At 37.6% G+C, this 17489-nt stretch overlaps 1 protein-coding gene across 2 annotated transcripts; it reads left to right on the top strand.

Annotated features, from left to right (window-relative positions):
• The first annotated feature begins 305 nt into the window (after positions 1 to 305).
• LOC147616775 (uncharacterized) lies at positions 306 to 3891 on the top strand. Of its 2 annotated transcripts, none has more exons than XM_086777142.1 (5): positions 306 to 2271; positions 2355 to 2567; positions 2798 to 2863; positions 3170 to 3235; positions 3376 to 3891. In XM_086777142.1, exons 1-5 carry the CDS (start codon positions 868 to 870, stop codon positions 3511 to 3513), a joined length of 1887 nt encoding a protein of 628 aa, XP_086633268.1. In that variant the 5' UTR covers positions 306 to 867; the 3' UTR covers positions 3514 to 3891. The 2 variants fall into 2 exon arrangements, with proteins under 2 accessions (XP_086633268.1, XP_086633267.1); XM_086777141.1 differs by having other exon boundaries at positions 2349 to 2567.
• Positions 3892 to 17489: the final 13598 nt, after the last annotated feature.

The following is a 17489-nucleotide window of genomic DNA, read 5'->3' as shown; positions in this document are numbered from 1 at the left end:
TGGCAATACAGCGACAGAGAATCTCTCAGTCTAGTGTTAAAAAGCTTGCGACCGTCTTGGCTCATTTCTATGTTCTGCTTTCCCCAGTTCTCTTGGCAACCCAAGACTTTCATCCAAACACTTAGCTTAGTACAGCTTAGATACATCTCTCTGTGTCTCTGTCTCTGTCTCCCTCTCTCTCCCTCTCTCACACACACACAGCTTAGATACATCTCTCTCTGTCTCTCCCCCACACACACACACACACACACACACAAAAAAAAAACACAAACTAGTGTCCATCCATCTCTCTCTCTCTCTCTCTCACACACACACACGCGCGCGCGCGCGCACACACAAACTAGTACCCATCCATCTCTCTCTTCCCACCCATATTGCTACCTCACATTGCCCTTCGTACAAGTCTGCATCAACAAGTCCCCTTGAAGAGACCTTATACCCCTACAACTTTGTAAAGGCAAGCTACAACATCTTAGCTCATGAATAATTTATATCATAGAACACCTAGCTGCACTTCTTAGTTTATACATTGCTTAGTTTGTGCGCTCATTATTCTTAACACCAAACCACCACAAAGAGAAAAGCAATCAGTACGTCTCCAAGATGTACATCTCAATTAATAGGGAGTAACATAGAGTAGAGAACCACGTTGCATGAACAGCATTTAGAGATTAGGGCACTAATCAAGGGACTAATGCGATGTTTTGACTAGTGAAATAAAGCTGGTTCATGCAACGCACGTTGTCCACTAAGAAGCTTGTTCACTAATTATATATATGCCATATATTGTTGTGGGGTTTTGGATCATTTCAGGCTTAGCTAGGATCAAGAACCATAATTATTACGTACGTTAATCCTGATCAAGCAATGTGTTGCTTGAGCAAGGAGATGGAGAAAAATATTGGAGATGAGATCAGCAACACAAGCAGTATCGATAATCATGATCGGGTGGACATGACTAATGGCAAAGATGGGCAGCAGGAAAAACTTCCGATGGAGCTGAAGGAAGCCCTTCATCTGTCGTCTAGCTCAGACGCAAACTCTAGTTTGCAGGCCTGCAACTCTAACAGCTCTAGCGGAGAATCTCTCACTTCATCCCCTCAATCGGCAGGGCACAATCATGAACAGCATCTTAATCCTCATGGTCATGATCATAAACAAAATCATGACCATAATCTTCAAGAGGAATTAGGACATAACGTAGTTGACAACAACTCGTGGATCTCCACGCATTTATACAACAACATGCTCTTCGCAGATGACGTCTGCAGTTCTACACCTTTCTTCATGCCCAAGAGTGCATGGCCTGTCCCTAAATCCTGTCTAGAAGAGCCCATTTTCTTCTCAAGCTCCATTCTTAATGGCAACCACATGCCTGATCTCTCATTATTGGGTAATTCTATGCCCAAAAGCACACCCACATTGCACTCCCTAGCTAATCTGCCTGACAATATGCAGCAAAGGATCCCTTTCTACCACCACACCAACAATACCATGCAATTCATAGAAGGTAGTTTTCATCACATTTCCTCTGATCACAATGCCTCCGATATGAATGACTCTGAGTACCCGTACTCAAGCATGCCCTCTTACTCGTCCTACTTCACTAGCTCCTACTTACAGCCTGAAAAGATTAACCCTGTAGATTTCCTCTCCGGGGATGGCACCGTCGATTGTGGGTTGTATCAGAGCCAATACTTGCAAGCTGATAATCAAACAGCATACATGGAGTATCAAAATATAAGACAACAAGCACACAATTGGCACAATGCCATGCAGCAAGATGGCCATGAAGGGACTTCACATGGAATGATACCAGTAATGCCCATAAGCCATCCTTCTAACTATGTCCTAAATCCAATGGACTTGCAGGCAGAACATCACTTCAATCTTCAGCCAGGAGGGCATGTCCCCATGCTGAGCCATTCTCAATCCTTTCCCATTTACCTTAATCATTTCGGCACCCAACAAAGCATGATTAACCAGCTTGCAGATCACACTAACCACACTGTGCTAAATAGTGCGATTAATGGCTCTCCGACAGAGGGCTTGGGATCTTTCTTGACTGCATCAACGTTAAATGATTCGGGTAGTTGCAGAAACCAGCTGCGGAAACCCAACTGCAAAGAAAGCTCCTGCTCTAGTGCTGTGGAGGAAGATCAGGCAGCTGATCACGAGTTATGCGGTGAAGGTGGTGGAGCAAATTATTGGAAGATGCAACAAGGCATGAACGGGATGGCCAAGCCCAGCTCAAACAAGAGGCAAAGCCCGGTAAGCTAATGTCTCAAAACATGATTAAGCATTGCATTAACCATGTTTGATCTCTCTGACATGGTTTTGATTACTAGATACAGGATGGGGAGGCCGCCGAGGATGATCTGCATGACTTCGCACCACCTCTTAAGAAGTCGGCTTCTTGGAACTGCATGCAGAGTTATGATAACACGAGTCCTACTATTGATCACACTGTCAAACCCTCTGCAGGCAGCTGCAAGACATCCCCAAAGCAAGAGAAGCCACGTGCAAGGCAAGGCATTGCAAACGACCCTCAAAGCATTGCAGCAAGGGTACCATACCATCTATCCTTTTTTTATTGAATCAATTAACGCGTAGCCTTAATTACTACCAACATAGATTAGCTTGCCGACGTCATATAAATCAGCTTAAGAATCCATTAACGCATAGCCTTAATTAATTACTACCAACATAGATTAGCTTGCCGCCGTCATATAAATCAGCTTAAGAACCATTAAGTATAGTACCATGTCTTACCAAATTTTGATGGTATATTTTGCAGCACCGTAGAGAGAGAATAAGTGAACGGCTGAAGATCTTGCAGCAGCTCGTACCCAATGGATCTAAGGTACCAAGCCTTAATTTTTACTATTTGATGATTATGTCAAAGTGGTAATGTTCATTGCCATCGCTGGTATGCCCTGCATTTTTACTATTCGATCATTATATCAAAGTGGTAATGTCCATTGCCATCGCCGCTCGTATGCCCTGCATACATTGATTAGCTTAATGATGCCGCTTAATTACAGTTAGTCGTACTATCTGTAGCTATACGTTTATTGTGCTTCATTAAAGTGTATGTACACTTTAATTATTGTACTTAGATCCACCAGTAACAAAAAGGATTAACTTTGTTATACTATAATTTGCGCAGGTTGATCTGGTCACTATGCTCGAAAAGGCTATCAATTACGTGAAATTTCTCCAGCTACAAGTCAAGGTACTTAAAGAAACATTAATTTGCAGCTAATCCACCCAGATGTAATAATGATTAACCGCAGATGGTTGCTTAGAGTACTGATGATTTGCTATCTCAAATCAATACATTAAGGTTAAACATGTTTGATGCATGTGCTGAAGGTTCTTGCAACCGATGAGTATTGGCCAACGCCCCTCAACAAATTTCCCAAGGTGGCGGCAATGGCAATCCTGGCGGAGTCCAAGGAACCGGCGGTGGAGAATGTAGGGAGGGCACTGGAGACACTGCTGGAGACATGAGGAATTATTAAACAGACAGCGCAATTAAGCTTTGATTAGAACCCCGAAAAACACACGATTTTCTACACTAGACACTAAGCTACACATGCAACGACAGAGATATTATTCATTTCAAGCCAAGCCATGAAGCCAGTCAGTCCTTTAGAACAACTAGGATTATAATTGCCGAGCTGTGCTAACGGACTGACTAATGCAAACGGATTTGTTTGCATTTAACCCAATGTAATATCGCCCATTCAAAATTCCCACGGGAATGCATCACTTCCATAATCCTATGGTCATAAAGTATGTCTGGATCATCTCGGATGATACGATTGTTTTGATGTAGCTCGAATCATCTGCCATGATGATCATTTTTTGTTTTTTCTTTTTAATCAAATTATCACACTCAATGTGAATCCCTCTCTCTCTCTCTCTCTCTCTCTCTCTCTCTCTCTCTCTCTCTCACACACAGAGGTAACGTGAATGGACATAATTTGGACATATCATACCATTAATTTTAGATGTCATGGATCATGCAAAACACAATACTAGTAGTTTGACATTTTAGATGTCATGGATCATGCAAAACACAATACTAGTAGTTTGACAAAGGACTATATAATAGGTGGTTGCAAGATGGGGTTATCTAGTTTTGTTTAGTAGGTACCGTTGGGTTTAGCCTGACACTACAAGGAAAAGCGACCATAGGCACGTTTTGACAACGTGCTTTAAAATGTTACGGGCGCGTCTATAATTGTGTCTACAGAAACACGTCTATATACGTGTCTATAAGCGCGTCTACATTGATATAAACGCGCTTATAGATGCTCATATAGACGTGCATATATACGTGCAAATAGATGTCTTTATAGCCTTTGTTATAGATGCGCTCTGGAATTTTAAAAAAAATCCAGAGAGCTGCCTGTGCAGATGTACAACTGCATTTTTTACACATGTAGCTGTATTTTCTGCACAGGTTTAAGGTTTTGCTTACTTGTACATAGACGAATCAAGATCATCAAAGATATCAACATAAAAACTTAAATTAAAGATAGATATGCACAAAAAGATTTGTGAACACACATTGAATATTGATTAAAGAAGATGAGAAATTATATTTTATATCCAAAAATTTCTCCATACATGATCATAGCCACATAAGGCTTGAATAAAACCATAGATATATAAAGAAGATAAAAAATTTCATCTTGTATCCAAGAAATTGTCCATACATGATGGTAGCCACATGAGGCAAGAAAATATATACAATACCTTCCTTCTATCTATAGATTCATTAAAATTGAAAATCATTTGTAAACATGTTCACAATGTTGTGGTAGAACGTATGTATCTCTTGAATCTTGCCATAATTTAGTTGAGTCAATTGCCATAATTTAGTTGAGTCAATTGCAAAAAATCTGTTTGAATGCTTCTTGATGATTTCTTGAGTACCTCTATATACCACTTTAAACCACTTAACATCAAAGATGAACACTTTGAAAGATCTAAATCCAATCTCTAAGATGTCTTGAATTGTTCCACAATATTCAAGTTTCTCTGCTATAATATATTTATTATCTCTTCTACTAGCTTGACTTTCTTGGTCAAAACTTGTCATTACACCACAATCATATGTGATTCTCTTGGAGTCCACAAGTTGAGTGCGAAAATGTAGACCTTCTAACCACATTCTTCTAACCACATTGTATTATGTACTTTATATTGCAACCTAATAAAAAATCTTTAATATAGATTATATGTAAGAAATTTAGTATTCAACATTATATATCATAGCAAAACATCTTTACTTACATGGTAGTCGCATCCCCTTGTATACTCCCATTCTTCTCTTATAATCTCCTCTCCCATCCTTTCGGCTTACTCTAGAGCATCTCTAAGCCATTCAATATTGTAATCCTTTGGAAGAGCCTTTAGGTTGGGTGGGTATGCTATGTGCATTTGTGTTGATCTCTTAAATTCTCTTCTCTCCTCTATCCTTATCTTTCTTGCATCTTCATATTTCTCAATCCACTTTTCAATCACATAATTGTTAAGAAGATAAAATGTAATGACCTTTTTGTGCATGGACTCATCCATCTTTCAAATGCGTTCTTTTTCATGTGGCACGTGACACCTTTCGTTCATCCTTATTGTTATGCATGAATCTAGGCATAGATGGATTAATTATACGAGGGATTCTTGCACCAACCATCCCTCTACCATGCTTCCCTTCTGGCCTTTCCCTTTGCCTCACAAATCTAGGCATAGATGGATTAATTTCTTTCAAATATTCAGAGATTTATACGAGGGATTCTTGCACCAACCATCCCTCTACCATGCTTCCCTTCTGGCCTTTCCCTTTGCCTCACAAATCCCTTTAAGGTTTGGCATGACGCGTTCAAGAAAGAGCATCCATCAACTATGAACAATGCCACATGTAGCCACCTCATCCATCAAATCTACTAGAAGGTGCAATTGAGTTGTGAGTATGCTTCTTGGAAAGCTTTCTTCAATCATACACACCCCCTCAATTCACTCAACTCGAGTCTTCTCAGTGGAATCTGGATGAATCTCCTTTGACACTATCTACCTATTCAACAAAAGAAAAAATGATAAATTAAAGAAGAATAGATAATTTTAAATCTATATGTTATACCAAATGCACAAATCTATAGCTTTGATTGGAACTCACCTTGCTAGTCTACCTAATTTATAGATGGCATCCCGAGCTTTCTCTTCTCTGCACCCACTAATTGATATTGGAAGTATGAACTAGTGAAATCAATTTTTGAAAACAATAAAAGATCAATATAGAGTCCACACAACATAAACTGAGGAGTGCCAAAAAAATAGATATAGTTATGTATGTACCTGCATCATCTTATGCCAATCATGTGATTTGAGACCATACAATTGATGCGCTCACCCTTCTTTTTGTTATTATAAATGCACCATTTAATGAGTGCATTACACCGGTTGGCGTACAAAAAGATGAAATTTGATTCTTGACATTCTATTCCTCTTGCCTTGTCAACCTCCATGGCGCCTTTGGTAAAACTACCTTGTCATTGACTACTCTTTGCCGTGCATTTTCCATGCGTCCAATATCTTTTAGGTCATCCCTTATTGCATGCGTGTCTTTTTTACCAATTAGATGGTCCTAAATCATTGATGCCACATTCTTAAAAATGTGCATTGGGGTTGTTGCAAGATCAAGGTGTCCAGATTTGTCTAGTTTATGCTAGACTGGAACAATACTTGGAGAGCGGATTTAGGGGGGCAAAGGTACTTCAAATGAGATCAAAGAACTAATAGAAAATACACATGCACTTAAAATAACCCAATATAACTTAAATTAATATAAATTAGTCTAATTAATTAAAAATATAATGAAATGATTAAAAAATAATCTTTTCATAATTAGAGGTGCCATAATATGCAAGCAAATTTACGACACTTTTTCGACCGCGTTAACGATCAAATGCCGCAATATGCAAAAAACAATTTATGCACTAGCGGACGACACCAACTTGCCGCGTTAACGACAAAATGCCGCCCGATTCTATGGGAATACAAATAGGATACGAACATACACTAGCCGCGTTACCGACCATATGTCCGCATTTGACAAAGGGAAGCGAAGGGAAGGTGACATCGCCATAACGATACTATGCTTGCCGCGTTACCGACTAGTACCGCTACGGCGTGCCATACTTACCATAGGACACAGACTAGCCGCGTTACCGACTAAGTGCCCCAGGGTAAGCACCATTCCGAAGAATGGCCTTACACACACACCAGTCGTGTGGCGGGCCACCCACATCCTGCCGCGCATTGCGACAATGGGCGGCTGCCCGCACGAACTCACCCACACACACATCCCTCGTGTGGTGGACCACCCACATCTTGCCGCGCATTGCGACAGTGGGCGGCTACCCGCACGAACACACCCACATACACACACACACAAGTTTCATTACCTGTGTATGCTGTCAGCAATGAACTCCCAAAGGGCCCCCCGGGCCCATATATATAGGAAATTGTACCCCGCCGGGCTACATGACGACCCCGCAGGGACCCGTCGGGTTTTGCTTTATCCCGACAGGCCCACCGGGTATAGCAAAAGCCCGGCGGGATTTTATCCGGTTACCAGGTCGCTTGCCACCGGCTTTTTTGAGAACATGTTAACATGTGAACATGTTAATAACATGTTAACACATGTTATTAACAAAAAAAATTTTGTGATCACGTGAATATAAAATCAGAGCTTGAAATATTTAAAGAAAATAGACAAATAGCTTAAAAGTTTCTCAAAAAATCAAGTTAATCTTATATTATGTGAAGATCTAAGGTCCAAAGTGGGAATATCATATGACTTTATATGTAAAAGATATTAGCATTTTATGGAATCAATCCAAATTTGGGACATGGTGTATACATTGACTTTGTACCTAAGAAAATGAGGACTTTCAACTATCTAATGATTTATTAGATTATGCAACTATATTCTCAATCTCTTTCCAACTTTGCATGTGATGTTCCAACAAAAGAACTTGAAAGGAAATTCCTTCGTTAGCTCTAGGAGAGATTGGCCCACTAAAGGTAAACAAATGCCTGTTTTTTTATTGTTACAAGGTGCTGAGTGGACAAAACTGGGCACCCTGATCTTGCAACCACACATTGGGATCCAAAAGATGATTTATTCTTAACGCTATCCAATATGGTAGACGATAGAAGATTGAGTACCTTTTCATGCCCGCGGGTGCTGTGATGGGAGTCACCCTCCATCTCTCGCTTGCGGTCCCACTCTCCATCTCTCCACCTTCCCTCCAATGGCATTGTAGGAGGCAAATGCTACATGGCTTCACACTCTGTATCTCTCATCATCACAATCAGAGAAACCTCTAATGGAGCATAATTAGGGTGGTTTAGGGGAAGAAATCGATGATGTTCATCATACACCACTTTCTTTAGTGCATGTGTTTGTTTGGATACAAGTGATGGACCACAAATTGGACATGCATTATATCTTGCAGTTGTGAGACCTACAAAATTGGCATGTAAGAATTGAAATTTAATAGACATTACAATACATTAGAGTTATAAATAAATCATTTGTGCATACTTAGATAAGAATCAATTTATGAGTACAATGTACCTGAGCACTTTGTATAGCCCGAAAAATCATGCATAATCCACATCAAGATGCCATTGAACATTGCATTACGGCATGAAATTGGACGAGAAACATCATGCACCCTTATGCCTCTCCATAATTGCTCGAGCTCATCAATCAAGGGCTTAAGGTATACATCCATGTTCTTTACCTTGTGCTTCCTGGGCACAAGGACAAGCATCACATGACCCTTCTTGATGGATATCCATGGAGGAATATTGTAATTCACAACAACAATGGGCCATGTGGACCATGATGTAGATCTCAATCCAAACTTGGGGGGGTCACTTATAAATATGTAAGTGTAGGGGTTTTTTTAATCCCTTTTTTACACATTTTTTTACAATGCGATATAAGGCTTACCCTTCCAACGTTCAACGTAAATCGTGTCGTACACTAACATGCAATATGGAAGTTCTTTTTAGCTCAAATATGGACCCCTATTCCATATATCTGTCTCATAGTCGTGTTTGCTGTAATTTTAACAACACAAACTTAGTATAGCTTGAATTCGGAACCATGGAGAATGAAAGGAACATTTAATGTAAATACATTACTGTAAAGCAAGTTCTCTTAGAGATCATCATTACAACATGGAGATAAAAAAATGCCTTGTTAAAATTAGGCATGTACAAAATTTTGTACATGTTGAGAGAAGTTCATTAGGGGGCATTTGGACATATTTTGGGCCTTTTACTAATGAAAGTAATTAGCAACGGACCAATAGGAATAGAGGATTATGCACATTTGGTCTCCTTTGAATATAGGGAGGGAGACTAGGCTATAGGGAGGGGGACTAGGCTTTCAGTACTAATAATTATACTTGTCCCTTTAAAAAAGTAGGGGGTTTAGGGTAGGTATGGTCCCACCATTTTCGTGGCTCAAAAAATCCTTAAAACTTTGAAATTTTCGAGATCTCCCCAAAACTCACATTTTTTCCCAAAAACCCATCTCAAATTTCATTCTAATCAAAAATTTCATTGTAATCAAAAATTTCATTTTCAAGTCCGCTTTCCGTCTTGAACGTCCAAATTAAACTCTTCCTCCCTTTCTCTTCCATCTCTATCTCATTTGCCCAACCCTAATGAAACCATCAAAGCTTGAAACCCTAAACTTTCTCCTCCCTTAATCTCGCTCCCTTCTCGGAGCTCCATCTCTTTCATCTTCAAGGCTCCTGTAAAACCCTAGTCTGCACATCTCTTTCCTTTTTACTCTAAACATAACCTTTCTACTCTAGCTTCCAAGAAGATATGGCTGCACCAAAAGACCAAAAGACGAGATTGAGGAGATATACTTGCACAACAAGAAGGATGATGATGGTGCTTGGGTGGGAGAGGCATTTTGTAAGAGCGCTTGGGTTTATCTACAGCCTGCTGCAATCGGACCTCACCGAGTTCGACGGCGAAATGTATTGGAGCACCATTGGAAAGGTCGTTTACAAGGCTTCAAGAAGGCAAGCTATGGAAAACTAGTGGCCACGGTACAACATGTTTACACAAACATGTTTACACAGCACGAGATATCCATCTTTGCCAACAAACTCAATTTCCATACAATTGTAAGTATCGCAGGTAGAAAGGGGCATGTGAGATTTTCTGACAGAGATGTTTCAATCTAAGTCAACTTATTTCTTGTTTGCAGATATTTTTCCTTCAAACATGGTAGAGGAGCAGCCATTGGAAAGCCTTACCGGACCATTTCAAGCATTGCATGCAGACATTGGTTAGGCAATGTTTTCTTGTAAAAGAAGTGCAGAACTTCTTAAGGAAAAGGTCTTCTTTTACCGGCACTCCTATTTGGTGCCAAAGCAAGATGGTGGGTTTGGTAAGCTATAGATAATCACATCTCCACCTCTATCTTCTATAGAATGGCCAATTTTAGATGCTTGGACTGTAATGGTCATGAAATTAAAGATGCTTGGACTGTAATGGTCATGAAATTAAAGATGCTTTGTGATATACAAGGGTCTTTGAAGTTTGCAAAGCCCTCTCGATTTGTGAGTCTTAGTTGGGTATGCCCAATACATCTTTTTGCCAAGATGTTCAATCAATTTTGTTTCTCACAAACACCTACCATGTTTGTGTGCAAGAAGGTATTAGGTGATGACATGGTAGCCTTGCTTGGAGACTAGTGGAGGATTGTAGAAGGGATACATAAGGATGACACATTCAAGTGCAATATAGTAGAGCCTAGTGTCTCATTTTGGTATCTCAAAGCTCGTGCCACACTACACATACACTTCTATTATGAGAGGTGGATGAAAAAGAATAGTTGGGTCCCAATGCAGGCAGATGAACAAGTTGTTTTGCCTCTCGATATATGTGTTCAGTTGCCGAGTGGTGCAGTGGAAGTTATAGGTGCATGTGGACATTGGAGCCTCCTAAATATTAGAGAGCATCTCAATATCATGGAAGGTGAGGATATTAGCAGAGCACAATTCAAGGTGAACAATAGGAAGATTCGAAAACGACTAGAGCCAAAGACCTTGGTAGATCCCGATTGGGATGTTGATGGTATATCGCTCAATTAATGGGAATTTTAAATTTTGTGAATTTTGAAGCTACTTCAAGTATGTTAATTTTGTAAAGTCCTTGCCCTCAAAAAAGTGTACTGAGTAATGAATTTTTGTCTTGTCATAACTATAAATTTAGATTTTTATATTAAAGTTATAACTCAACAAATTTACTCTAAAGCTATCTTGTATGTGCACAATAATGATCAGCTCAGTGTAGGTACTAGGGTTCCTATTCCAAAATGGTTTAGTGGCACACAAATTTTACAGCACATGGTTTTTTTATGTCGATGGTTTTGGAGTCCATCCAAAACAGTATATAAAGAACAGTCCATAAGGGAATTGAGAACATAATATCTTACAACTTATAAGCTCTATACAAAAGCCGCCTATGGATGCAAATTCTTCTAATGAGATGATTGTTCCTAGCAAGGTTGCTAGGCCAGCTATTTTAGTTGTTTCTTCTGATGATGACTCGTATTCCTCTGTTGGGGATACAGATGACCAACCTATCTAGATACCTGAAAGCTTCAAAAAAGACCTTGAAGATGTAGACAAACTGATAGATGAAGCCAAAGAGATGCATCAAAGAATTCTTCAGATGAACAACCCAGATGTTGCGTGAAGAGTGAAGATCAATGCAAGGATGCAACAAAAAGATACTTAGGGCTCTTGTAAAGAGTTCCAAGTTATAGTAGATGAGTGTGGGAGTGGGTCTGACAATAATCCCACATGGAAACTTTTGGGAGTTTTAAAGTTTTTGTATAAAAAGTGGCTCATTTGAGAGCTTATGGACACATTGGGCAAACTCATGTTTGAGCTCTCTTGATACTAGCTCTCCCTCTTTTCCCATAGAGGTGCAAGCTCTTCTCTCCCCATCTACATTGTTGTAAGTTCTATTTTTGTTAATTCAATGCAATGAGTTGATATTTGTCTCTCTTCTCATGTCAATTCTCTAGTGTGCATGTTTCTTATTGATAGCTTCAAGGGTTGTGTGCATGCTAGGGAAATGAGTATTTGAGAATGAAGAATGCTTTGATCTTGTGTATGCAATAGCTAAGCTTTCTTCTTGTTTGGATACATGGATGAGTGGAATGTGGAGTTGAGTGAGCAATAGCAAGATTGAGCTTGTGTGTGTGTTAAGTCTATGTCAATGGTAGTAGTATTCTTAGCATTCTCTCCATCAAATGGATAAGCTTTTGTGCACCGGTACGGGTTGAATCCCTAGCTCCGAAAGGGATGCAAATCCCATTGGATTGAGCTACATGTGGATCATACTACTCTTGCTACAAGTGAGAGAGTTTTTCGTCTCTCCATTGGCGCCGCTGCCGAGGAGAAGACTCAAATCCGGTTGAGAGTGTGTGGAAACCACCACTATTTCCTCTTTTGGTTGCAAAACCATTGAGTGATTAGGTTAAGTTCGGGTGTGCGATCCCAGTGTGAGTGGATAAAGTTAGGATAAGAAAAAAACCATTGAGCGGTTGAGGTTTCTCCCGCATTGTTTTTTATGTTTTATTGCTTTTATTCCTTTTCAAGTACCGTCATTATGCTTACATTCATTGTTTTTTTTTTTTTGCCATTTCATGCGTTCATGCTTTTTGCTAACATGTGATTAGTAAAATAAAAATAAAAAGAAAAGAGGTGCATTACTAAGCTCTTCCATAGCTTATGCAAGCTCCATAGGCTCCCAAGTGCGAAGCCTGCTTAAGGAAGAGAGGAGAGAGGGAAAGAGAAGGGAGAAAGAAAAAAAAAGGAGGAGAGAGGTTGCAAATTTTATTTTGTTTGTTATATTTTTTTGCATACAAAGATCTAATACATGAGTAGTCTTTTTACATATGTTGAGCTAGCTTTGACAAGAGTTCTCAATAACAAAGCATTTCTTTGTTTGAGTGTAGGGGGCATTCTAGACCCCAGCTCAAGAAAAAGATTAGTGGGAGACCTAGGGTGGGCTAGAGTGTGAAACAGGATTGATTGATGGTGGTAAATACAATAGACATATTTTCTTGGTATCCCCGAAGGCCATATATATGTATAAAATAATATAGAAAAATTGTAACTCCAAAAACATGGAAACACAGCTAAAAAGCGAGTAAAGCAGAGCGTCCTAGAGAGGGTGGAGTTGACGGGTAGCTGGTCCGCCGACTGGCCGACTGAAAGGCTGGTGCGAAGGTAAAGGCCGTGCAGCAGTTGAAGGCGGGCTGCGTGGAAAAGAAGGAAGCGTGCAAGGAAGTGCTGGCCGACGTCAGCTGCAAGCAAAGGTGCAAAGTGACTGGCCGACCGGAGACAAAGGCGGAAGAAGAAAAAGCAAGGACTGCAGCAGTGCGTGGAGGGTCGAAGAGGAGAAGGCGCCTGAGAGCGCGGACTGCAGCAGTGCGTGGAGAGTGACGTGGAGAGAGAAGGTCTCAGAAGTCTGCGTTGGCTGCGTGGAGTAGCAGACGGGCGGCAGAGTGAAGGCAGAAGAGGAGGCGAGAGGAAGCGACGGACGTAGAGGGACTGCCGGCGAAGGTGAGCCTCAGCTGAGAAGCAAAGGAGGCGGAGAAGTACAAATTTAAAAAAATAATAATAAAAATAGAGCTAACCAGTGGGCTGCTGGCTGGCAAGAAGGCGAAGCAAGCAGACCGGCGTTGCAGGCGACCTGCGAGGAGGCATTGAAGTTGCGTGGGGGCCGGCGTTACAGAAGGAGCATGGAGGCGGCAGAGAATCCGGAGCCGCACGATTCGGAGGAGATAACGATAAGGTTAGTATTTTTTCTTTTTTTCTTTTTTTTAAATTTGTTATTTTTTTTTATTTTTTTAAATAAAAATAAAAATAAAATAAAATAAAGAAAAAAATACCATAAAACATTAAATTTTAAAAAAAAAGAGAAAAAAAAAGCAAGAAAAGAAAGAAAGAAAGAAAAAAAAACAATTTTGGTGTTTGTATTTTGAGTCCATATATTTTACAATTTTTCATTTTGTAAATTTCTGTAAAATTTTGCATAATTAGTGTAACTTGCATTGTTTTAAATTTTTTAATTTTGTGCTTGTGTGTAATTAGTTTTTTTTCAAAAAAAAAGAAAGAAAAAAAACAAAAAAATAAATTAAAAAAATAATTTGTGTTTTTTTAGGAATCCATATTCTTTACCTATTTTGTAATTTTTCATTTTTTTTAAATCTTTTGTAAATTTTTTTTGTGCATAATTAGAGTAACTTACATTTTTTTAAAATTTTTGTAATTTTGTGCATAATTAGTATTTTTTTAGCGTAATTTATATTTTTGTGTAATTAGAAAAAAAGAAAAAAAAATAAAGTAAAAAAATTAAATCATAAAAAGTAAAAAAGAGATAGTTACACACATACTCATTTTAGTTGCACCCGCAATTGTATGGAATCCCTAACTTGCTTGAGGCCTAGACATGATGGTATTTACCTTATAGTTCTAAGGACCGTGACTACCCGTATATTACTGTAGCTCTTTACTGGCAGTATATACGAGTAACTCTAAGACTTGAAATTATAAGCATTAATACTATCCAGATGATGAATTCGAATGTGGTTGATATGATTTTAAATTCTGGTTGAGAGCTGATGAATTGATTTGGATTCTGATTGAAAAAATGAAGATTCTTGAATTTTGGTTGAAATGTTTTCTTTAAAATGAAAAATGATGTTATGCCTTGTTGGAAAGGCTTTCCCCCTCTCTTCATTCTTGAATTCAGCCTTTCTTTATCCTAGATGTGTAATCAAATTGTTAGAATTAAACTTTTCATATTGTTTCTCTTTAAAAAAGTGAAATTTGATTAGTTTATAATGCTTTAAACCATTTGGTCTAAGTAACTTGAGAATGAAAAAAATTTAAAAATGGTCAGCCATACAAAAAGAGGTTATGGCAAAGTTTTCTTAAATTTTGTGAAATAAGTTTTATCTTTTATTATTCAAAAAGAGTAATGCCCACCGCTTGTGTATTCTAAAAGTGTTATTTTTATTCTATGCATAGAAAAATGCATATTAGAAATATTTATAATAAAAGTTATTTTCATTAGAATTAATTTCTATGCATAGAAAGATGCATATTGGAAATATTTTGATTATAAAAGTATTACTTTCATCAAAATTGATTTTTATGCCATAAATAGATGCATAAAAGAACTTTTTTAATTATAAAAGTGTTACTTTCATTAAAATTGAATTTATGCATAAATAGATGCATAAAAGATTTCTTTTTTATAAAAGCGTTACTTTCATCAAATTTTGATTTTATGCATAGAAAGATGCATAAAGAAATTTATTTTTATTTCAAAAGAGTCATTCTCATTAATTTTGATTTTGTGCATAGAAAGATGCATAAAGAAATTTATTTCTATTTCAAAAGAGTTATTCTCATTAATTTTAATTTTATACTAGAAAGATGCATAAAGAAATTTATTTTTATTTCGAAAGAGTTATTCTCATTAATTTTGATTTTATACATAGAAAGATGCATAAAGAAATTTATTTTTATTTCAAAAGAGTTATTCTCATTAAAATTGAATTTATGCATAGAAAGATGCATATAAGATTTATTTTAATTTTGAAAGTGTTATTCTCCTTAAAATTGAATTTATGCATAAATAGATGCATAAAAGAATTTTTTTATTATAAAAGCGTTACTTTCATCAAATTTTGATTTTATGCATAGAAAGATGCATAAAGAAATTTATTTTTATTTCAAAAGAGTTATTCTCATTAATTTTGATTTTATGCATAGAAAGATGCATAAAGAAATTTATTTTTATTTCAAAAGAGTTATTCTCATTAATTTTGATTTTATGCATAGAAAGATGCATAAAGAATTTATTTTTATTTCAAAAGAGTTATTCTCATTAATTTTGATTTTATGCATAGAAAGATGCATAAAGAAATTTATTTTTATTTCAAAAGAGTTATTCTCATTAATTTTGATTTTATGCATAGAAAGATGCATAAAAAATTTTATTTTTATTTCAAAAGAGTTATTCTCATTAAAATTGAATTTATACATAGAAAGATGCATAAATAATTTATTTTTATTTCAAAAGTGTTATTCTCCTTAAAATTGAATTTATTAATAAATAGATGCATAAACGGATTTTTATAAAAGTGTTATTTTCCACTGAAGTTATTCTTATGCATAAATAGATGCGTAAATAATCTTTATATTAAAAATAAGAATTCTCTTACATTCTATAAATAGATGTGATATGAATCAGATAAATGAGAATGAATAGAGGATGGATGTGATGAGAATAGAAGTGATGAGAATGAGAGGTAAATAGATGTGATGAGATGGGATGCGAATCAGATAGATGGGAATGAATGGATGGATGGATGCGATGAGGATAGAAATGATGAGAATGAGAGGTAAATAGATGTGATGAGATGGGAATGAATGGATGGATGGATGTGATGAGAATAGAAGTGATGAGAATGAGAGGTAAATAGATGTGATGAGATGGGATGCGAATCAGATAGATGGGAACGAATGGATAGATGGATGCGATGAGAATAGAAGTGATGAGAATGAGAGGTAAATAGATGTGATGAGATGGGATGCGAATCAGATAGATGGGAACGAATGGATAGATGGATGCGATGAGAATAGAAGTGATGAGAATGAGAGGTAAATAGATGTGATGAGATGGGATGCGAATCAGATAGATGGGAATGAATGGATGGATGGATGTGATGAGAATAGAAGTGATGAGAATGAGAGGTAAATAGATGTGATGAGATGGGATGCAAATCAGATAAATGGAAAAGAATGGATGGATGGATGTGATGAGAATAGAAGTGATGAGAATGAAAGGTAAATAAATGTGATGATATGTGATGCCAATCAGATAGATGGGAATGAATGGATGGATCGATGCGATGAGAATAGGAGTGACGAGAATGTGAGGTGAATAGATGTGATGAGATGTAATGCGAATCAGATAGATGGGAAAGAATAGATAGATGGATGTGATGAGAATGAAAGGTAAATAGATATGATGTTATGTGATGCAAATCAGATAAATGTGAATGGATAGATGAGATGTGATGTCATGTGAATCAGGATGTAAATGAATGATATAGGATGTGAATGAATGTGATAACATGTGAATCAGGATGTGAATGAACGATAAGGGATGTGAATGAATGTGTTAGTATGTGAATCGGGATGTGAATGAATGAGTTGTGATGTGAAATGGATGTGATAAGATGCGATGTAAACTGGATAGATGTTAATGTATGTGAAGTGATGAGATGTATGGGTAGATGCAAGTAGATGTGATCTGATGAGGATAAATGAGAAAATAAGTGATGAGAT

Source organism: Cibotium barometz, chromosome 38, assembly GCF_041138505.1.
Source record: "Cibotium barometz isolate CiBa-2024 chromosome 38, ASM4113850v1, whole genome shotgun sequence".
In the NCBI taxonomy this organism is placed as follows: Eukaryota; Viridiplantae; Streptophyta; class Polypodiopsida; order Cyatheales; family Cibotiaceae; genus Cibotium; species Cibotium barometz.
Note: the sequence above shows the minus strand (reverse complement) of the source record. Positions and strands in the feature narration are given on the sequence as shown.

What these genes read in the sequence shown, in the direction of transcription:
- LOC147616775 (XM_086777141.1), top strand. Translation starts at nt 868, where the DNA reads ATGTGTTGCTTGAGCAAGGAGATGGAGAAAAATATTGGAGATGAGATC. An exon ending in CTCAAAGCATTGCAGCAAGG is followed by an intron (nt 2,568 to 2,797) that starts GTACCATACCAT and finishes TATATTTTGCAG; the next exon opens with CACCGTAGAGAGAGAATAAG. An exon ending in TTCTCCAGCTACAAGTCAAG is followed by an intron (nt 3,236 to 3,375) that starts GTACTTAAAGAA and finishes CATGTGCTGAAG; the next exon opens with GTTCTTGCAACCGATGAGTA.